At 52.7% G+C, this 24,274-nt stretch overlaps 1 protein-coding gene across 1 annotated transcript in view; it reads left to right on the top strand.

Moving 5' to 3' along the window:
- The window catches only part of SACK1D (scaffolding CK1 anchoring protein D), a 52,650-nt gene extending 30,451 nt beyond the window's left edge, over window positions 1-22,199 (top strand). The window contains exons 3-4 of the mRNA XM_085619116.1: window positions 17,885-18,009; window positions 20,725-22,199. Of these exons, the coding sequence (XP_085475242.1) occupies window positions 17,885-18,009; window positions 20,725-21,721 (1,122 nt within the window). The 3' untranslated portion in view covers window positions 21,722-22,199. The remainder of the gene's footprint in view (window positions 1-17,884; window positions 18,010-20,724) is intronic.
- Window positions 22,200-24,274: the final 2,075 nt, after the last annotated feature.

Raw genomic sequence — 24,274 nt, 5'->3', positions numbered from 1 at the left:
CAGAAACACCAGCCAGGCAGCAAAAACAGCCATGTGGCAGACCATCGTCGATGCTGTGAATGCCGTTGCGGACACCAGGAGGACCAAGCAGGATTGCCAGAACAGGTGGTACGATCTGCGGAGGAGGGTCAGAGCCAAGAGGCAGGAGGAACACGACCAGGCCAACGCCACCGGAGGAGGGCCCTCCCGCAGACCCGTACAGTACCATCCCTGGGAGGAGAGGGTGATGGCCATACTGCCGGTGGAGGCAGTTGAAGGATTAGAAGGACTCCGAGACCCGGGTGAGTACACAAACAACGCACCTCACATGGGCGGAACTGCAACCACAACCAAAATTACTAACAGGCACGCAACCACCACAAGCCATCGCATGACTCACACACACTCCATGAGCAGGCACATGCCACTGCTGCCACCATGCCCCATGCACCCAGCTGGACAATGTCAAGTCACAGGCCACAGAAGACAACAACACATGACACGGTAACCCGGATGGCGGGAGGCTGGGCACCAAAAATCACATAGTGCGACTCCAAAGCAGACAACAATGCCCTCTGCCCATATGGCCTAGGTCACAGCCAGACAAACAGTGTGTCCCAACACAGGAATGACTTGCCAGCAAATGGCGGACGCCTTGCATCAACACATGGGGGTGAAGGCACTGGTTTGCACATGACGGCAGCTAATGAACAGCCAACATTGTGAAAGAGTGGCAGCACACACCACCACAGCAGCAGCACACAGACACACATCACACCAAATGGGTGCCTGGAGATCAGAAACAAACTCACATCAACAAGCCAAGGGCCACTCAAAGATCTGCTAACAGTCTGTGCCCAGGAAGCTGGGCCGAGGTGACAGAGGGGGACACACAGAGGGAGGGAAAGGGGGACAGAGAAGGCGGGAGAGGGGGACAGAGAGGGAGGGAGACGGACAGAGGGAGGAGGCTGACACACAGAGGGAGGGAGAGGGGGACAGAGAGGGAGGGAGAGGGGGACAGAGAGGGAGGGAGACACAGGAAGACGGACAGAGGGAGGAGGCTGACACACAGAGGGAGGGAGAGGGGGACAGAGAGGGAGGGAGAGGGGGACAGAGAGGGAGGGAGAGGGGGACAGAGAAGGAGGGAGACACAGGGAGAGCAAATCAGTCCTTTGGTGTGTGGGAATGTCTGCTCGTCAGCAGGTGGACTGCGTGCATGTAGACAAGGGTGGCCAGTGCCAGAACCCCCCCTCTTCATCATGGCAAAACGCAGGGCCATGTCACAACCTGTACACGAGCACAAGGACAGCTACCTGCATCATATAAGTGTGTGGATCCACTCCATGTGCACATGGACAGTGCTACAAGGAAGGCGCAAATGCATGGCTCGCCACACCTGCACACTCCACTGCTGACTGCAGTCACACTTGACGCAGCAAGTAAGACTGTGCCACACATAGTTAAAGGGGCCAAATTGGTGCCCAAGGGACACACCCATGCACAAGTGCACTGTGAGTGGAATGCAAGACAGATCCTAATTCCAAGAGGAAATGTGCCAACTTTGAAACGGATGAAACATGGTTGTTGCATGGACCAAAATTAACATTGTCTCTCTCACACACAGGTCAACGTCGTGCTGCACCCCCCAACACTGGGGGGGAACACTCACAGGACCCGGATCTGCAGGAGACCGATCCCACCGGCAGCGACCACTCTCACCACTCTGCGGACGACCACGACCGACCTGGCCCCTCTGGTGTCCAACCACCTGCAGCACCTGCGTCAGGTACAACCGTGCCAACCACCACCCCCACTCCTGCCACATCCCAGGAGACACCCATGATCCCTGCCCCAACACCACAATGCAGCCAGGCTCGCCAGGAGGGACACGGTGTCCCGGGCACCCAGGAGGAGGCAGGCGACAACGCCAATGCCACCCCTCAGGGGTCCCGGAGACCCGATCTGCCCACAAGTGCAGGCCAGGCGCAAGTGGGCAGGGGTGGTGGGAGTGGAGGACGGCGGAGGCGCGAGCCTGACCAGTTGGCTGGGGATCCGGTATTTTCCCATGTCCGTAACATCCTGGACTCATACCGGCAGGACACCACGGGCATGGCCCAGGTTGTGTCCGTCCTCGAGGGGATCAAGACCCAGCAGGCCCAGCAACATGCGGAGCTAATAGCCTGTCTACTGGTACACCAACGGAGGATGGAGGACAGACAGGCTGAGCAAGTGACGGCGTTCCAGGGGATTCACGCTACACTCCGTCGGATGGCCGACACCATGGCCGACCCTCCCTGTGCCAGAAGGCGGAGAACATCACCACCCACAGGGAGGGATCAGGAGGAGGAGGAAACATCCGACGGAGCATCCCAGACGTCGTCACGGCCTGCTGATGATGTTCCCCGCAGGAAGCCGGGTCGTCCACGGAAAGGACCGTGAGGGTGGCTGCTACATCACCATCTCCCAGGACACCTGGCCTGGCACCTGGCCCACTGGAGCAACAGCATCACAGCATCAAGAGACATTCTCTGCCACATGGCCCTGCTAGTCACTGGCTGACCAATGTTGACAAAGACTGTGGCATGGACTCTGAGGATTTCCAATGGCAAGGACACCAACTCCCCTACTGAACTTTGGATTCCCTAATCCCGGAAAGCCCCTCACTTTGTCCCCCCCCCCCAATAATAAATCACACTATTAAGAGTAGATGCCTGCTGGTAGCATTATTACCTAACATGTGTCTTGTAAAGTCTAAACATGCCTGAGTCATCTGTTCTCATCAACCATCCACACCCTGGGGCCTGAGTCTGGCACAGGACACATGGGTCACAGTTTATTAGGCAAGACAGACATGGAGCACCATACACACCCGTGATGGGCACAACCAGCTGAGGGGGTGGCCGAACAACCGTGCTGACAGACACATTGAGTACAGCAACAGTCATGCGCAGAGGTCAGGGATCCTGGCCAGTGTCCTGGGGGGCACCCAGGTATGTGTAGACAGGTGGCAGAACCATGTCCTGCAAGCTTGAGTCCGGTGGATGCAGAGAATGGGGTCATGGACAACGTTGGATGCATGGGGATGGCACATGTCACAATACCCACACAGTCATGGACATCATGCCCAATACACAGCTTGCATCTTGCCACTCGACACATTGACACATAGCCACAATCAGGGAATACCATGCCAGACATGCAGGATGCACCGTGCCAACACACCAGCATTGACTGAGAAGAGGCACCTTGGAGGCATAGGGACACCTTTATTAGTCATGTTTTTGGGATTGCAGAGGCAACTTGAAGTACACATGAACACATCATGTGGAGTAACATGTGGGTCCAACACTGGCACCCCCCTTCTGCAGCACAAATGCGTGATAGCCATGGAACTGGCACACAAGTGTCGGCTAACAGCTAAATACCCACAGCTGCACACGGAGAGCCTGACATACACCATAGATCCGCTGATGTGGAAGTCCCACGCCATGTCAAGACAATGTTAACCGTATGTGTCCGAGGGCAGTGTCACACACATTGATGCCATCATCACAATCCACTATCCCATCACTGATGACTGACAACCAGGCAGCCCATCTATTCAGGTGTACCCAGCTGCATGTCGTGTCCCATGGGGATGCCACATGTCTGCAGAGGAACCAAACCCCGACCGGGGCAGTGTGCACACATCGTGAACAACTGCCACACCCAATACACCCCAGATGCATCCCTTACCCCATGGAGACTTCCAAACGTGTCCGTGCCTGTAACGCTGAGCCACGATGCCATGTCCATGAGGAATAGCAGTGCCACAACAATGCAACCAGAAGATGGCATGCGCAGGTACCTGGGGAAGAGAGACACACAAGAAGTCAGCCACAAAAAGCACAGCCACTTGCATGTGCATTGACTGGACACATGTATGGATGACAACATGCTAGGTCACAATTATGAGTGGGGAAATACTACCATCACTGCCACCATCACTCCAGTGACACACCCACACACACCTCTGACTCACGTGCCATACATGCAGGTGGAGACACACATCACAACACATGCCACACGGGGACCAAGGCGTGCACACTCAGACACTGGTACTCACCACTAAGCAAAGAAGTCGCGTATGAGGCGAGTCCGGATGTCCTCTTGCGGCTCCACATCCTCCACATCACTAGCCCCATTGCCAAGCCCTTCGTCCTCCACGGGTGGATGGTCCTCGTCATGTTGATTCAGGATGAGTGGCACAGCTCTTTCAACTGCCATGTTGTGCAGCATGCAGCAGACCATGAAGATCTTGCAAACCTTCGCCGGGGCATATGGGAGTGCGCCGCCGGTCTTGTGGAGGCACCGGAATCGGCTCTTCAGCATGCCAAACGTCCTCTCTATCACTCGCCTTGTCCGGCCATGGGCGGTGTTGTAGCGGAGCTGGGCCGGCGTGATGGGGTTGAGGAGAGGTGTCAGCAGCCAAGGCATGTTGGGATAGCCAGCGTCCCCTACAAGGAAAGCACATGGATATCGTTAGAACTGGCGAAGCGGTCGTGCTGCTCGGCTATACAGAATACAGGACAGACAGACTGTACCCACCAACAACACATGCCCGTTCGTTGCGCAGCTGCATCATCATATCACGCATCCCGCTACGCCTCATGATGTAGGCATCGTGTGCTGATCCTGGGAAACGAGCACAGACATGTGAAATCACCATGTTGGACAGACACACCACAAGGGCATTGATGGAGTGGTAGTGCTTCCGATTTCGGTACGCCACCTCCCGTGCGTGTGGTGGTACCAAAGCTACATGTGTCCCATCAATGGACCCAATGACATGGGGCATCCCTCCCAGGGCATAGAATCCACGCTTGACCTCTGTCATCTGTTCAGGGGTTGGGAACTTGATGAAGTCATCCAGGTGAATCAACATGGCCTCTAAGAAATCATGCAGCACACCGCTGAACATGCTCTGGGACATGCCACCAACATGAGCTATGGTATATTGAAAGGTACCCGTGGCAAGGAAATGTAGGGCAGCCATTACCTTCAGCTGGGGTGTCAGTGCCGTGGGATACCTGTGCAGCGGTTGCAGGTGTGGTGTCAGTCTCGCCGTCAACTCCAGAATCAACGGTTGGGTGAAGCGGTAGAGCCGGATGCTGTCATTCTCCTGCATGGCAGCCAAGTCTGGAATTATCCGGGCAAGAGGCGGTGCTCTGCAGTAATGAGGAAGTGACAAGGAAGAGTGAGTGCACTACGACAACAACTCATGTCTACTGAGCACATGTAAATCTGGCAATACACACATGCTACATAGGGAATCAGGTATGTGCTACATGCCCAGGACACGTATGGATGCAAGGTGACACTCCTTCCAAGACCCAGCTACACACGGTGATTGAGAACCTCCCCATGCCACGCCATGGGAATAGCTGTGTCCCAGTGCAAGTGAACAGCCCGACGCAAGACAGGAGTGACATACACCCACACATCAGCAGAAGTGGGATGCCGATTGCAGAGACTGGTAGCGGAACACTGGAGCCACAGGTCACATGACATTACACTAGTCCAGCCCACACACCTTGCCATGAAGGTGCACATGTCATGACTCACCACACATTCCTTGTGAGGATGCTGACATGGCCTTGTCACGCTACTCCGTGTCCCATGCATACATGTGCACCTCACATCCGATAACACATGTGGCATGGTGTGCGGAACAGTGTGCAATGACAATCTACACACAGCCACATGTTGGTTGCTGCAACGGCTGCAGCTTTTGAGGGTGCTACAACATCAACCTGATGTAAATCCCGGACACATATATGACATAGTCACATTGTGCACTGTGGGTAGTGACAAGTCATGTGTCATGACCCCTGTACCGGGCATCATGGGACACTTCCGTGTGTTGGTGTCCGTGCCATGCCAGTGACGCTCACCCCAAGTGCGCAGTCCGACATGCACACATGTCAAAGGAGTCAAGGGCATGCCTGGCACACATTGCACCCTCACACAGTACACCTGTACACATCTCATCATACATCTGGTGCCTTCTCCACTCAGGAGGCATGTTCCACATCACAGCCTGTGACACCTGTGCCCCACACATGTAGTAATGCACAGACGATGCCTTGATGTCCATTCCTGGACAAGTATGTCCATCCATGGACAAGTATGTCCGCCCTATTCCTACCTGTGTGTCGCCTATCACCACAGTGATGTGTAAAAACCGCCGTACTGCTGCTAAGAGGGCCTGTGTATGTTCCCAAATCACTGTGGGAGTGCTGCCGTATGTGTACCCATCGTGATGGCGAGCGTACAGGCATTTGTACGGTCCGTACCACTACGAGTACGCATACGCGTGCAGACCCATAGTGATAGGGCCGTACACACGCATGTACGCTCACTATCACTATGGGTCTGCACGCGTATGCGTACCCGTAGTGGTACGGACCGTACACACGCATGTACGCTCACTATCACTATGGGTCTGCACGCGTATGCGTACCCGTAGTGGTACGGACCGTACACACGCATCTACGCTCACTATCACTATGGGTCTGCACGCGTATGCGTACCCGTAGTGGTACGGACCGTACACTCGCATGTACGCTCACTATCACTACGAGTACGCATACGCGGCAGACCCATAGTGATAGTGAACGTAGGCATGCATGTACGGGCCGTTGCCATGCATTTGGGGTGCCCTAGGGCCCCGAAACGCACCGTACCTGTGTGTGATGCTCCAAATTACATAGGGGACAAGTATTAAGGCCTACATGCATGCTGGTTGTCATGGAGACCAAGTTCAAATTTCGAAATTGTTCTGGAAGGTGCACAGCAGAAGTCAGTTGGAATTCTTCTACTTTGTTGCAATGTGTTTGTGGGGCTGACATCATGCAGGAGAATGAAACCGATAGAGAACCCACAGACTGCTAGGTTTGAAGGGATTGGTGGAAACATAGGATGCAAATGTGAGTGACCAATCACTCTGTACTCCTGTGCCAGAGACTGGGCAGAAGGGCACATATAAGGCAGCCAGGTCCCATGAGGGAGTACTTGCCTGCACATCTTTGCATTCGTCGACCCAGCTGCTGCTACTGATTCCCTGGAACCATGTCAAGGGCTGTGGAGAGGACACAGCCATTCACCCTGGAGGAGAACATGGCTCTGCTGGATGTGATCCTCCCACAGTACTCCATGCTGTATGGGCGACCAGGGTATCAGGTGAGTGCATAGGCCACTGCCACAGACTGTCCCTATGTTGTGACTGTGACTTCTGCCATTGTGTCCAGGTGTAACACACATGCCATGTACTGTCGGGGGGGTCCCAGGGGGGGGGTGCCTGATGTCTCCCAGCAGTGCCCTGAGACAGGAGGGGTGGGGGCCTATCACTCACAGCAGTGCCCTGAGACAGGAGGGGTGGGTGTGGAGTCCTCCCAGCAGTGCCCTGAGCCAGGAGGGGTGTGTGCAGAGTCCTCCCAGCAGTGCCCTGAGACAGGAGGGGTGGGGGCCTATCACTCACAGCAGTGCCCTGAGACAGGAGGGGTGGGGGCCTATCACTCACAGCAGTGCCCTGAGACAGGAGGGGTGGGGGCCTATCACTCACAGCAGTGCCCTGAGACAGGAGGGGTGGGGGCCTATCACTCACAGCAGTGCCCTGAGACAGGAGGGGTGGGTGTGGAGTCCTCCCAGCAGTGCCCTGAGCCAGGAGGGGTGTGTGCAGAGTCCTCCCAGCAGTGCCCTGAGACAGGAGGGGTGGGGGCCTATCACTCACAGCAGTGCCCTGAGACAGGAGGGGTGGAGGCCTATCACTCACAGCAGTGCCCTGAGACAGGAGGGGTGGGGGCCTATCACTCACAGCAGTGCCCTGAGACAGGAGGGGTGTGTGCAGAGTCCTCCCAGCAGTGCCCTGAGACAGGAGGGGTGGGGGCCTATCACTCACAGCAGTGCCCAGAGACAGGAGGGGTGGGTGTGGAGTCCTCCCAGCAGTGCCCTGAGACAGGAGGGGTGTGTGCAGAGTCCTCCCAGCAGTGCCCTGAGACAGGAGGGGTGGGGGCCTATCACTCACAGCAGTGCCCTGAGACAGGAGGGGTGGGGGCCTATCACTAACAGCAGTGCCCTGAGACAGGAGGGGTGGGGGCCTATCACTAACAGCAGTGCCCTGAGACAGGAGGGGTGGGGGCCTATCACTAACAGCAGTGCCCTGAGACAGGAGGGGTGGGGGCCTATCACTAACAGCAGTGCCCTGAGACAGGAGGGGTGGGGGCCTATCACTAACAGCAGTGCCCTGAGACAGGAGGGGTGGGGGCCTATCACTCACAGCAGTGCCCTGAGACAGGAGGGGTGGGTGTGATGCACAGTGTGAGCCTTGATCATTGATTGTGACATTGCCATCATTCCACCTGTGTACCCACTGTGGCACGTACTGCTTTTTCCCTCACCAGGGGATGATGTCCCTATGACAAAGGTGCAATGCGTTGGCTGCATGACATGCCTTGTTGTAACCAGCTAATTTGTACCCATATGTCTCTCTGTGACATGTGGCTGGTGTATTGATGTGGTGTCACTTGTTCTTCCTCACAGGTAGGCGCCACTGCCAAGGAGCAGATCTGGCTGACCGCCGTCAGTGCCGTGAGGGGTGTGGATGGTCGGAGGCGGAGCCTGCCCCAGGTGAGGAAACGCTGGCAGGATATCCGGTGCTGGACGCGGAGGATTGCACGGCTCCTGCTGGGGGACTCACCTGAGAGCCACAAGAACCGCGGCCGCCGCCGTCTGAGCCACCTCCACAGGCGTGTGCTGCCGGTGGTCTTTCCAGACCTGGAGAGGCGCTTACAGGCGATGCAGCAGCCGGAAGGGGGTAGGTACATGTGTGTTTGTTGTGTGTCACCGGCATTTGTAAGGGCACAGTAGCATGAATTCACTGGCAGGGTTTAAAGGTGCTGTGCAGATCCTGTTTGCCCCAGTATAGCGCTGCGCCCCTGCCACCCTTCCCCTCCTTGCAATGTGTTCCCTGGTCTGTGTGTAGTCACTCCTTCACAAGGTAATGTAGGCTGGCGCTTTGTCCACGAGAACAATGACTGTAGCATCATGTGTGGGGGTGGTGTGTAACAGGTTGTGGGACCTTGCCTGTGCACTGTCAAGTTCACTGCATGTGGGTTCCATGTCAGTTGGCACTGATGCTGACTCCAGACATGGGAGTTGGTCTCTCATGTGTCATGCCTTACAGCGCGCATGTCCTATGTAGTGGCCTGTGACATGATGTGCATGAGTGTGCGATACACATAGTGCAGGGATGGTGACGTGTGTTGCAGTCATTACCATTCAGTAGCATGTAGTTGCGTGCCCACTACTGTCCCCTGGGGCACCTTTTCCTCAGTGGTGTATGTGTCATCATAAACGTGGACAATCTCAGTGTCTACAGCGTAGGTTGTGCTCTGTGCCATTGTCCCCTGTCACCATGTATATAGACGTGCTATTTTGTACAGGTGTCCACTGTGCAGCCTGACCTGATTGTCCTTCTTCATACTCACAGTTGCCAGTGCCTGTGTGTCTTGTTATACTCATCTGAGGATGGGCACTGGTACCTCATTATTTGTACAGGCGCACCTTGGCTGTTTGGCGTCCAATCTTGCTTTTTGCCTGCCCCTGTGTGTATCACCCAGACTATGAGATGTTGGTGCCACCTGTGTCTCAACAATTTGCCTCGTGTAGGGTCTTGTTGGGGCGGGCAATGCCTATGTGTCAAATCCTGATTTCTACTTGCTGGGTCTGGGCAGTGTGTGATGTGTCTGGACACACACGCAATGTGCAGTGACCGAGTCATGTTGGGCATGTTTTCAGCATTACCTATGCAGCATGTGTCTCAAGTTCATGGATATGGTCCCTGGTCATCGGTATTTTCGCCAACGCTGTGTGGTGCAGATGCAGTGCTGGATTGTCCCCAGGGCCTGGGTGCTATGTCAGACTCCGTTTCCTGTGTTTAGCTATTGTCTCATGCTCTCCATGGTATTTCAGTGGCATGGTGGCTCAACCAACTGTGTGTTTCATGCCCTACATCGGTACCTTGTTTAGTAGATGTTAGGGATCTTCCTTTTCAGGCTATGCAGTGTTACCTATGTCGATTGGACTCATGTGACTGATGTGTACAGCTGTCTGATTAATTTCTGTCTCTCCACCCTGCCCACAGCATCGTCGGGGGACACAGAGGGAGACATGGACACAGGCAAGGCGGAGGGACCGAGCACCAGTGCCAGCCGTGACATCGGGGCTGGCACATCGAGTGGGACAGAGGTGGAGGATAGTGCGGCCGAGGACCTGTCGACTGGCACGTCAGAATACGAAGCTGACAGGTCCGAGGAGGATGTCTCCGAGTGGGCGGTGGCTGCACCAGCAGCTGACAGCGGAACAACACCTCGCACCGCCCCCTCAGTTCCCACCAGCCGCCTCCCACTTGCTCGTGTCCCTTCCCAGCGTGCCCGGTCACAGCATGTCTCCTTCCTGCCAGGCACCGCACCCCCTGCCCCTGTCTCCACTGCTGCCGCCAATGCAGAGTCTGTGGACATCCAGCGGCAACTGCAGGTTGGTCAGGCTGCGATCCTTAATGTCCTCCATGCCCACGGCAAAACCCTCACCAACATCGAGGCTTTCTTGGAGGGCATTCATTCATCGCAGGCTGACCAACGCAACTTGCTGAGGTCCATAGACTCCACACTGACTGCAGCAGTGGGTCTCCTGCAGCGCGACCTCCCCCCACCTTCCCCTGCCCCATCCACACTTCCCACTCCCATGCCTGTCCCACGTACACCCAGACGTCGGCATGCACCCACATCAACGGACACGGGCACCACACCAGCAGGGAAGGTCCACCGCACTCCTCATGACACGCACACACAGGGTGAGGTAGGCACACCCACTGGGTCGGGGGGCAAACGTGTGACACGCAGCCATAGTGGGAGTCCGCATTCCACCCACTCCACTCCCTCCAAATCCCCTCCCCTCAGCTCTCCTGGCCACATCTCCCCCAAGGACTCCTTCATGGCCGCTCTGTCCCTGAGCCCCACAGTTACACCACCACGCAAGCGGTCAAGGAGGTCCCCGGTCAGGGTGGTTGAGTCTCCCCCCCTGTCTCCACCCTCCCCCGGTGGCGCTGCGACCCATCCCTCTGACCCCCCCCCCCCTCCTTGGGGCCTGAGGTCCCTTCGGGTGCAGGGGACTCCCTGGAGGACCTTGCAAAGGTGTGTAGTGCCATCCTGGCCTCCGCCTTTGGCACTGACCCACCCCCTGTGGTGGAGTCCTCCATCCCTGCACCCACAACGCCGCCCCTTTGCCCTGATGTCCCTGCGGTGCCTGTTGCTTCCCCCCCCCCCCTGATGCCCTCACCAGTGTGGAAGACGATGCCATTTGACTGTGCAGGCAAGGTAGGGGACACGCATCCCACTGTGTCCCCCATCCAGCTGAGAATCATTGACTGCCCTATGGGCTTTGTGAAGATTGAACTGCCTGCGATCCACGGACATTGTGCTCATGCTGAATAAAGCTTAATTTTGTTTTCATTATCACACTACTGCTATGCTGGTATTGGTGTTGGTGGGGCTGCTACATGGTTTTGGGTGGTGTGTAAGGGTTTGGGTGTGTGGGATATGTAGTAGTGTACTGCTCATTGGTGGGACCCTGGGATCTGTGTGCCATCACAAGGTGTTGGCTAACTTTCTTTGTTCATGTAAGCAGTTACTGCATGGTGCACTTGTCCCAGGGTGTATTCCTTCCTCTGTGTACCCAGCTTTCTTCCCTGCAGGGTGTTCCCAATGTTTAGCGCAGAGCTGTGTCTACATGAGCTGTGTGTGTGACGGAGCCCTTCTACTTTGGCCATGCATGCAGGGCCATGTCTCCACCTGCAACAATCGTGGCATCCTTGGTGATCACTGTACTTGTGTGTGGAGTCTGTTGACATGAGTTCATGGGGACATGTTCCCTTGTAGGCAGTATGCATGTGGATAATTCTGGCCTCACACACATGTGTTACACCCCTCCTGTCTCAGGCCACTGCTGGGAGTGATAGGCACCCACCCCTCCTGTCTCAGGGCACTGCTGGGAGGACTCTGCACACACCCCTCCTGTCTCAGGGCACTGCTGGGAGGACTCCACACCCACCCCTCCTGTCTCAGGGCACTGCTGGGAGGACTCTGCACACACCCCTCCTGTCTCAGGGCACTGCTGGGAGGACTCCACACCCACCCCTCCTGTCTCAGGGCACTGCTGGGAGGACTCCACACCCACCCCTCCTGTCTCAGGGCACTGCTGGGAGTGATAGGCACCCACCCCTCCTGTCTCAGGGCACTGCTGGGAGGACTCTGCACACACCCCTCCTGTCTCAGGGCACTGCTGGGAGTGATAGGCACCCACCCCTCCTGTCTCAGGGCACTGCTGGGAGGACTCTGCACACACCCCTCCTGTCTCAGGGCACTGCTGGGAGGACTCCACACCCACCCCTCCTGTCTCAGGGCACTGCTGTGAGTGATAGGCCCCCACCCCTCCTGTCTCAGGGCACTGCTGGGAGGACTCTGCACACACCCCTCCTGTCTCAGGGCACTGCTGTGAGTGATAGGCACCCACCCCTCCTGTCTCAGGGCACTGCTGTTAGTGATAGGCACCCACCCCTCCTGTCTCAGGGCACTGCTGGGAGGACTCTGCACACACCCCTCCTGTCTCAGGGCACTGCTGGGAGGACTCCACACCCACCCCTCCTGTCTCAGGGCACTGCTGGGAGGACTCTGCACACACCCCTCCTGTCTCAGGGCACTGCTGGGAGGACTCCACACCCACCCCTCCTGTCTCAGGGCACTGCTGGGAGGACTCCACACCCACCCCTCCTGTCTCAGGGCACTGCTGGGAGTGATAGGCACCCACCCCTCCTGTCTCAGGGCACTGCTGGGAGGACTCTGCACACACCCCTCCTGTCTCAGGGCACTGCTGGGTGGACTCTGCACACACACCTCCGATTTCAGGATATGTACGCTTGGAACATACACGGTGGGGGTACGCTCAATGCATTCGAGGTGAGGGTACGAGTCTACTTACACTGGTGTGGTGGGGGTACGCTCCATGCATACGCGGGTGAGGGTACGGGTCGTACTTACACTGTTGGGCTGGGGGGTACGCTCCTTGCATACGCGGGTGGGGGTACGGGTCGTACTTACACTGTTGGGGTGGGGGTACGGTCCGTGAGTCCGCGGGTGGGGGTAGGAGTCGTACTTACACTGGTGGGGGTGGGGGTACGGTCCGTACGTCCGCGGGTGAGGGTTCGAGTCGTACTTACACTGTTGGCATGGAGGGTACGCTCCATGCATACGCGGGTGAGGGTTCGAGTCGTACTTACACTGTTGGCATGGGGGGTACGCTCCATGCATACGCGGGTGGGGGTACGGGTCGTACTTACACTGTTGGGCTGGGGGGTACGCTCCATGCATACGCGGGTGGGGGTACGGGTCGTACTTACACTGTTGGGGTGGGGGTACGGTCCGTGAGTCCGCGGGTGGGGGTAGGAGTCGTACTTACACTGGTGGGGGTGGGGGTACGGTCCGTACGTCCGCGGGTGAGGGTTCGAGTCGTACTTACACTGTTGGCATGGAGGGTACGCTCCATGCATACGCGGGTGAGGGTTCGAGTCGTACTTACACTGTTGGCATGGGGGGTACGCTCCATGCATACGCGGGTGGGGGTACGGGTCGTACTTACACTGTTGGGCTGGGGGGTACGCTCCATGCATACGCGGGTGGGGGTACGGGTCGTACTTACACTGTTGGGGTGGGGGTACGGTCCGTGAGTCCGCGGGTGGGGGTAGGAGTCGTACTTACACTGGTGGGGGTACGGTCCGTACGTCCGCGGGTGAGGGTTCGAGTCGTACTTACACTGTTGGCATGGAGGGTACGCTCCATGCATACGCGGGTGAGGGTTCGAGTCGTACTTACACTGTTGGCATGGGGGTACGCTCCATGCATACGCGGGTGGGGGTACGGGTCGTACTTACACTGTTGGGCTGGGGGGTACGCTCCTTGCATACGCGGGTAAGGGTACGGGTCGTACTTACACTGTTGGGCTGGGGGGTACGCTCCATGCATACGCGGGTGGGGGTACGGGTCGTACTTACACTGTTGGGCTGGGGGGTACGCTCCATGCATACGCAGGTGGGGGTACGGGTCGTACTTACACTGTTGGGCTGGGGGGTACGCTCCATGCATACGCGGGTGGGGGTACGGGTCGTACTTACACTGTTGGGGTGGGGGTACGGTCCGTGAGTCCGCGGGTGGGGGTAGGAGTCGTACTTACACTGGTGGGGGTGGGGGTACGGTCCGTACGTCCGCGGGTGAGGGTTTGAGTCGTACTTACACTGTTGGCATGGAGGGTACGCTCCATGCATACGCGGGTGAGGATTCGAGTCGTACTTACACTGTTGGCATGGGGGGTACGCTCCATGCATACGCGGGTGGGGGTACGGGTCGTACTTACACTGTTGGGCTGGGGGGTACGCTCCATGCATACGCGGGTGGGGGTACGGGTCGTACTTACACTGTTGGGGTGGGGGTACGGTCCGTGAGTCAGCGGGTGGGGGTAGGAGTCGTACTTACACTGGTGGGGGTGGGGGTACGGTCCGTACGTCCGCGGGTGAGGGTTCGAGTCGTACTTACACTGTTGGCATGGAGGGTACGCTCCATGCATACGCGGGTGAGGGTTCGAGTCGTACTTACACTGTTGGCATGGGGGGTACGCTCCATGCATACGCGGGTGGGGGTACGGGTCGTACTTACACTGTTGGGCTGGGGGGTACGCTCCTTGCATACGCGGGTGAGGGTACGGGTCGTACTTACACTGTTGGGCTGGGGGGTACGCTCCATGCATACGCGGGTGGGGGTACGGGTCGTACTTACACTGTTGGGGTGGGGGGTACGCTCCTTGCATACGCGGGTGAGGGTACGGGTCGTACTTACACTGTTGGGCTGGGGGGTACGCTCCATGCATACGCGGGTGGGGGTACGGGTCGTACTTACACTGTTGGGGTGGGGGTACGGTCTGTGAGTCCGCGGGTGGGGGTAGGAGTCGTACTTACACTGGTGGGGGTGGGGGTACGGTCCGTACGTCCGCGGGTGAGGGTTCGAGTCGTACTTACACTGTTGGCATGGAGGGTACGCTCCATGCATACGCGGGTGAGGGTTCGAGTCGTACTTACACGGTTGGCATGGGGGGTACGCTCCATGCATACGCGGGTGGGGGTACGGGTCGTACTTGCACTGTTGGGGTGGGGGGTACGCTCCTTGCATATGCGGGTGAGGGTACGGGTCGTACTTACACTGTTGGGGTGGGGGGTACGCTCCATGCATACGCGGGTGAGGGTACGGGTCGTACTTACACTGTTGGGGTGGGGGTACGCTCCATGCATACGCGGGTGGGGGTACGGGTCGTACTTTCACTGTTGGGGTGGGGGGTGCGCTCCTTGCATACGGGGTGGGGGTAGGGTCCGTACATATCCGTCCCCACGCTATGTGATGTTTGTGCGGCCCGTACCCAGGCCTTTGCCACGTGGGTGCGATCCGTCCCGCCATTGTTGGGGTGACGTGTGTGGGCGTGGTCCGACTCGTACCCACGCTCTTCAGGCGTGGGTACGGGACGTACCTGTCTGGTTGTGTTGCCGGTTCGCGTGGTGACGGACTTCCATTGTGGCGGTCGCTGGCTTATCAGGACACGCCCCCACCCCCTCGTGGTGACCAGGGCATGGGAGTCAGGTATGTCCAGGCCATGTGTGGTGTGTGACTTATGTGGTTGTTTTGTGGGCTGCCCTGGTCGTGCCACCCCCACCCCACCCCACTTTCCCCCCTCCCTTAGTTATTCTGACCTTCTGCGGCGTCTGCGTCGTAACCTGTAGAGGAGGTGGACTGCTATGAGGGCAGGGATGACTCGTAGGTTCGGGTCCATGTCTGTCCGTCGCGTACTGGTACTCCTTGATCGCGTCGTCCTGTCGCGTACGGGTCCTCCTTGATCGCGTCGTCCTGTCGCGTACGGGTCCTCCTTGGTGGCGTCGTCCTGTGTGTCCGTCACGTACTGGTCCTCCTTGTTCGCGTCGTCGTCTGTCCGTCGCGTACTGGTGGTCCTTGTTCGCGTCGTCCTGATTTCCCGGCAGTTTTTGGCTGCCGCAAAATATTCACCGTGCGGGGTGACGTCGGTGCGAATCGTGATTCCTGGGTCGTGAATGGCTGGCTGCGAGCGTCCCGACGTCAGGTCGGCGCTTTCCCGGATCGCATTGGTAGGTGTTTTTTTGTTCGGTCGGCCTTTTTTACGATTCGTACGGTAATGGTGTACCCGTGCGAATCGTAATTCCTTGTTTGTAAAAATTGACGACCGGGTACGCGTCGGGCGGAGATTGTGCTCCGTCCGACGGTTCGTACCCGGTTTTTGCCGGATCGTGATCGGCACCATAAGCTGTATGCATGTTTCTCTGGCAATGGGAATATAAAATGAATATATATCTAGGGGCAGATTTACAAGCCCCTTGCGCTGCCAGTACGTCACTTTTTGTGACGCACTGGCAGCGCATTTCCGTGCACCATATTTACAACAACGGGAAAAGCCACCCTGCGTGGCTTTTCCTGCCCTTGTGAATGTGGCCCCTTGACACGCAGCACTTTGTGTGAAAGGGGCGTTCCATGGGTGTTGCTGTGGGTGTTCCCACGCAACACCCATGGAACGAGACACATTTCCAGATTTACGAGGAATCATAAATCTGGAAATGCGTGTGAATGCTATGCCTCCCCAGGGGAGGCGTAGGAAGGCGCAATGAGGAGAAATGTATTCATTTCTCCTCGCTTTTGTTTCCTGTTTCTATGCGTGCTGCATTCTGCAGCACACATTGAAAGAGGAAATCACCTCTAATGATTGTTATTGTTCAGGAAAGGTTCTCTTCTTGCACATGAACAATCATTGAAAGAATGCTGTTTTAACTTCTGTGTGTGCTAGCTAATGCAGCACACATATAAGTTGAAAAACGGCATTTCAGATTGTTTTTGTTCAGGAAGGGAACCCTTCCTGAACAAAAACAATCATCCCCATGAGGCAGGCATGCTTGCACCATGGTGCAAGGGTGCCTGCGTCGGCGCATTGCAGCAGTTTGTCCGCCAGCGCAGAGGGAAGCACAGAGATGCGACATATTGTTGTAAATATGTCGCATGGCTGCGCTTTCCAAACTAACGCAGCACGGCGCAGCAAAATGACTTGCTGCACCGTGCTGCGTTAGTTTATTGTAAATATGCCCCCCGCCGGTGTTTAACTGCATTTTATATCTTGCACATTTCTGGAATCTCCTGCACTTATTTCTCGGAAAAGATGCATTCATCAAAGCAATTTCTACTCCACTTCAGACACACTTAAAGGGGACAGAAAGATGAGAGAATGACTGGGTTCTAAGAGTGACTCGGTTTCTTCCTTGCCTCTGTTCACTTTGATAAGCCCAAAAATCACAATAATATTGTAGAAGAGTTGTTGGGACCTCTAACTTCTAATTTCAGCATGGTCACCATTCTCTGTATTACTAAAAATGCTAAAATAAGCATATTTATGCGTAAAACCAACCTCGCCATGTCACTATCCTCGTGATTAAGGCGCAAGGGGGTCTATCCGATTGAGCTCACTTTTATTTTTCTCGAGATTGAATTTATTGTACTGCAAATTAAAGGTGTTGCTTGTGTTACTGTATACTTGTATACTGCCTTCTTGTGGCACGCACATAACCCACTGTAATTATTGCTCACAAAAATATCTAAATATAAAAGTTAACAAGTGCTTAATGAGCACTACAAAGTGTGTTGCATGTGTTTTTTAAGGAAGGTAAGCTGATTTTGTTCAACTTCTTTGCCTTCAACAGCTTTTGAAAATTCGAACCATAACTGGAAACACATACTACACCAGGTCAGGAGCAAAAATCATTGGTAAAGTCCATGAAAAGTTTCTCCTGGTTGATGGGATGAAAGCAGCCACAGGGAATTACAGGCAAGTAAAAGCACCAGACTGAAAAATGTGCTTGTGTTGTGTCCCCACCAGCAGGAAAAGCAAAGGGAGGAGAAGAATGGTAGTTTCCTCAACTCTGCAAGCTGTCCTCTCTTACTTTAAATGTTGCTAAGCCTTTCTCTTGTAGATACATGCAGTGCATATAGTGCTGCAGAGTATACTAAGACCCAAGCTGTGTTGACATTCTCTCCCCTGATCTAGAAACCACAGTGTTTGCTCCCTCCATCCTGGAACAACACTGAGACATCCTGTTTTCAAAGCCAGCCACCATATTGTATATAACCCATTTTATTCACTCCCACCTTAAAAACAAACACTCTTGTGTTCCATGTCTCACCTGTGCTCGCTGTCAATCAACAGTCTCTGCCAATCCACTTTGCCAACCCAGCCCTTCTGCTCTGAATACTAGCCCAGATCGTTGGCAGCCCAGAAATGCACAAAACTAGCCTAACTTCTGCATACGCCCATCTAATGTGCCAGAATGAAATTCCACTTGTTTTCAAAATCTTTCCCTCTGCCTCCCTCAAAGGTATCACAAAAACTAGAATGAAAGCTCACAAGCCTTTAATGTATTTTAAAACAACATAAAAGGACACTTGATAATGTTTCTGACCAAGCCACATCACAGATCAAGCAAGCTGATGGAGTGGGACAGCTTTTTGATCAAATGGGAGGAGGCGAGCACCTTACAGTAGTCTGGCTTTATTTCAGACCCTTTCTCATCCCATCCCTTTCACAGCAGGTTATGAGTGATCCCACAGCCACCCGCAGGTAAAAACTACTAGCGATTGTCTATACTGGCAGGCTTGATCAATAGCAGGTCCAAGTCAAAGATCCCCTGTGATAGGGAGTTCAAAGTAAGCACCCACATACATCTGACTAAAATCAAGTAAACATAAAAAGGAACGGGTTGTTTGTAGAGCGCAAATTTCACACCCACGGGTCTCTTTGTTCTACTGACTGATTATTGATGTTTACTATTGCTCAACTCAAGTGTACTCATTTGATCAACCTTGGAAGAATGAAAGGCAGATTGGACCTGTCAGCATATTAACCTGTGATCATGAGGTCCAACATCGATACTGGCAGTGGTTAAATTGGTCGAGTGAAGCACCTTAACGGCTTCATGCATTCATTTTCACAATTTAAAAATCTTCATATAAAATATGTATTTGGCTCCTAGTTTAAGAAAATATGGTCGGTGGAAACCTTTTGGGGCTAGTAACTTTTTGAAGTTACTTGACCTTGACAATCTAGTGACAGTTTCTTTACTTCTTCAGATCGCCTTCAGGCAGAGATGCTCAGTGCCCCCTGGGATCACATGCGTGGCCAGCACCTGCCATTTCCAGTTATTTTCACAGATCAATCACACCATCTCCAGAGTTAGCTGGAATGCGTTTTTCTTTCAAAGTGGAGTTTTGAACAGGGACAGCCATTGAGCGCTCAGGGGGAACAGGTCTGGAGCCATATCATGAAGGGCTTCTCTCGCGCAGAGCCGAGCGCCTGTTTTATGCGGTTGAAGGCAAATTCATTTAACTCTTAAGGCCAGATGTACAAAGCATTTTTTCGGTCGCAAACAGCCCGATTTGCATAACTGGGGTATTTGCGACTGGAAAAATGCTTTTTCAAATGTACAAAATGCGATTCAACAACTTGTTATGAATCGCATTGGGCAGGTCATATTGGGAAGGGGCGTGTTTAGAGCGTCCCTTCCAAATACAGTATCGGCATGGTATGTATTACTGTTTTGAGACTGAATTCCTGTCGCAAAACAGTACCATTTGCAAAAGGGAAAGGGTCCCAAAGAGAACCCTTCCTTTTTGAGAATGTAAATAACATTATATTTTTAAGAGCAGGCAGTGGGCCCACACCTTCTCTTTAAAAAAAATGAAACTTAAAGGTTTCATTTTTTCCTGTTTAAACATATCTGCATTTAAAAAAAAAAAGAAAAAAAAGATTGCTTTATTAAAAAGCAATCACAGACATGGTGGTCTGCTGACATCAGCAGGCCACCATCCCTGTGATGGCTGATATTCCATAATGGGTCGCAAATTGCAACCTACCTTATTGATATTCATGAGGTAGGTCGATTGTTGACACACAAGGAATCCTTAAATGAAACTCAATGAGTTTCATACATTAGGAAAACCGATTTCCTAATTGTGATTCGTAGAAAAATTAGTAATTATGAAATTACAAAATCGGCATTCCTAATTTTTGTACATTTGGCCCATACTGCTTTATTTTCCTTTAGCACAGCCTGGAAGTAGTAAACAAGGTTTTACTCTTTCAGTTTCTGAGCTGTGCTGTCTGAAAATAAAGTTTTTAACTCTGAGAAATATTAGTTAAAGGAATACACTTAATGCCCTGCAGGCACATACAAGAGGCGCCCGGCTCTGCGCTGCTCCAAAGAAGCAATCATGATACCACCCCATCCGTTTTAGTTCCACATGTGGTGGAAATGGGTTCCTCGGTTCAGCCAAATTGCAGCTCTCACGTGGTACTGCATATCACCTTATGATTGTTGTGCTTAAGTTCGATCAACTGACACAACAAAACCAATAGCGTGCTAAAGCTAAGAAACTAACTTTTTCAAATAGGGTACATTATGTTTACATTTTAATGGCATATTTGGATAGTTTGTTAATGTAATGTATCTTAAATCCATTATAAAGTCTGTGTTTTTTTTGTTTGCAGTTTCACGTGGACTGATGGCAAATTAAACAGCAGCAACGTGTTGGTGCTGTCAGGCCAAGTGGTGGAGCACTTTGATCTACAGTTTCGGATCTTGTATGCTCAGTCAAAGGCCATCAACCCTAAACTAATTGTGAGCTCCAAAAGCCTTGGAGCCTTCGAACACTTGGTCGGCAGGAAGCTCCCACCTAGGCCATTTGTCATGAGTAATTTCCTCAAATTGGAAATGGCCAAGTTATCGAGCACCCCCAAAAAAACTGAGGAGCAGCTTGCAAAAAATGGGGCGAAGCCATCTTGCGTGTCTGACACATCCATCACATCTGTTGCTGGAGAAGAAGAATGGCTCCGTGACCGTGATCTTGTCTTAGACATCAGGGAGACCGCCACCATGTCTACACAAACTGAGCCATGGGAAGAAGGGACCCGTGTGGAGGTTTCGAACGCTGGAACGCAAACTATGGTGGCTACAATAGCAACAGGCACACAGACCCAAGTTGTAGCCAAAGTGGCTAGCACACAAACGTTAGTGCAGGCCAAAACAATCACAACCCAGACAGAGATGGATGAGGGCTTGAAATATTCCTTGGAGCAGAGGAACCGAAATATGGAACAGCCTCAGACGTATGGGAGGTCATCAACAGCCTCCTCCTCCTCGTCTTCATCAACGTCTACAGTCGGATCAACCAGCTCTACCAGTTCACATTCTTCCTTACAGTCAACAGACTACCTAGGATTTGGTAAATACGCTGGAGTCCATCAATCAGATTACACCTTACGAGACTGTTTTAAGAAACTAGCCAAAGAAAGGCAGTATCACTACACCACCATCCGCTCCAAACTGGACCACATGGTTTCTATACTCTCGAAGCGGAATCGCATGGCTGATACTTACTTGGGCCACAACCAGGCGACTGCCAACTACAACCTGAGGAGAAGGAATGAGCTCCACGGCAGCTTTCTCAGCCTCAGAGATGTTCAACTCTATGCACCTGGCAAGTGACCGCTGGCCAGTTGCACTGTACTGGAGAACATTCATACTCCAGAACATTTCCTTGTCTTGCTGCTGCTTTCATGGTGCTTACTACAAGACTTGCATATGTGTGTAGGTTAACCACCTCTACAGGAACCATTGTTCTCCTTAAAGTGAGGTTTTTGGACTTTCTTTTACAGTGTGTCTTACATTGAAAACTTTATAATGCACTGATATTGCAAGGACAGATTTCAAGGTGTACCAAAGACAGACCGGAAAAAGTGCAGTAATGTAACACTATCTGCAGCTGCCTTTTTGAAAGAGTAGTCTAAAGTAGGCAGGATCTTTCTTGTTCATCAAAGGTATATTTTAGTTTAAACAAATGGACATGCATATAGTTTGCTTATTATATGATACAAGTGTAACCACTTGTTTAAAGCCTTTGGAATATTCTTGGTGTGCCTTAAAATAAATAAACAGAATTGCCTGGGAAAGGGGACGCGGTAAATATGTTTTTGTGATTTATCTATAGCTTTGACCTATTCTTAATGTGAGTACTGCAACTTACCACAGCTATCCTGCCCTTCACTGAAAGCTGAAATGTGATCACTGTACAAATATAGAGAAGACGAGAAAGGCGGAATTGGTGTAATGTTTTTCCTTCTCTCTTTTTAGCAGAAATCAATTCTCGATTGGAGGTCTAGATAAAAGATGGTGCCTTGCATGTGGTTACATCTCTCACACAAAAGGTGATAGAGGGAATGCTTATAGATAGTCTAAAGGCTGGCAGTCGCTCAGGGCAGCATTTCAACCCATCATTTTTCGTCCACTGTCCCACTCTAGACAAAGGTCCGCCTTATGCAAGTCATTACTGACCCTACTCCTCATCGGAGCAACATTGATACCGACATCTGAAAACACTAACAAGTAGCTCAGAGCAAGACTTTCTTTACGCCACTTTTCAAGCCTACTTAATCATTCTGGTACTAGTACTGCTCCGATTAAGCCCGCGTGGGTGGCAGAGTCCATACACAGCAATAGGAATAAATGCCCCTCGTTTAATGTTACAGAAGCATACTCTATAAAGCAGCGGTGTATATCACATTGAAGGTAAGGAAACGGTTGTCCGAGGTATGGAGGAAAAAGGGAAGTTAGTTCATGGGTGAAAGGAAGACGGCGAGCTTCGTGATCCTTGTTGAAGCATGGTAAGGGGGTAAAAGGGGCAGATGAAAATTACTCCTTGTATCATATGAAGGCTATAAGTACATCTTTTGAGATTTCTGGATTCAAGTCTGGCCTTTGTGAAGCAACAGGTTACACTCTTACCTCCTGAAATGTGAGTTTATTTGCTATTCAAGTTTGATTGTACCATCCTGAAAATCACACAGCTGTGATGTGGCTGATTTGGAACAAAGCTGGAAGAGCTTTTTTTCTCCCATGATCCTTGAAAGAGATGTTTGATTCAATCTAAAAGTCCAAAGGGTTTGCACAGGTCGAAACCATGGTGCGAAGTGAACTAGGTTGACTTAGTGAAACACATAAATATGTTGCTGACCGGTGGAGTCCCCATATTTGTTGAATGGCTGCAACAGTGTTATGAAGGCTTGTTGAACATTCTGCACTATGGGGAAAACAGACATGGCTTTTTTCTTTGCTCTACTGGGTGGGGTGGACAGATCGTTGCTTGTAGGTGTTAAAATATTTCAAGGTTAGTTCTCTGTCTTTAATAGCCCATATCCTTGATACGATTTACAAACAAACATTCTGATGAACTGTAGCATGCATTTAGAAGTATTTCTCGTCACTGGGGAAAGTCGAAGGCAAAAGGTACAATATATGAGACTCAACATTGGATCACTGCTTCCCTCTACCCCATCCAACCAAACTCGACTGAGACCAGCCAAATAGATTCTAGACGCAATATGTAATAAAAAGAAAAATGTATTGCTCTGATTCCAATCAGTTGTGATTGACATTTACAACTTCTTCCATATGTCCACTGCCTTTATTTCGGATGTATGCCTGGGGCTTCCTGGCATGGTAATACTTGCCTGGAATGTATACACATAGCAGATGGGTTAGGACTTGAATGTAGGGGTAGGCAGTAAGGAGAACTGCACGTACCACAATATGTTTTCAGAATGCGCCCCCAGCCGTGTAAGCAGATCGAAGAACCGTGTTTCAGTATTAAGCATACAGGTCACAATTAATATTTCTCATTTGGGTTGTCATTTCACAGAAACCAATTATCACGACCGGAATCTACAAACCGTGATTGCCATATCTAATGCAGGCTCAAAATGCAACCACATTGAGAGGAGGGTTTGGATAATAGTGACTGACTTGAGCTACCTATGCTCAAAATCTCCATTACGTTTAGTAGCATTCTGTTGTTACCACTACACCTCTGCTTCAACCTAATGGTATCAATTTCAGAAGAGCATTGAAGATTCTGTTCTTATCGTGGTTAAAGACTAGTGAACTTGTGATCTTTCTGTAAACTCTATCACTCTCTCCCTCGTTTCTCTCTCACTCTTGGGGGGCTAGGTGGCAGCATGTGTGCTGCATAAATGACACTATTAA

Source organism: Triturus cristatus, chromosome 7, assembly GCF_964204655.1.
Source record: "Triturus cristatus chromosome 7, aTriCri1.1, whole genome shotgun sequence".
Classification (NCBI taxonomy): Eukaryota; Metazoa; Chordata; class Amphibia; order Caudata; family Salamandridae; genus Triturus; species Triturus cristatus.
The sequence above is the reverse complement of the archived record's forward strand: the minus strand, read 5'-3'. Positions and strand labels throughout refer to the sequence as shown.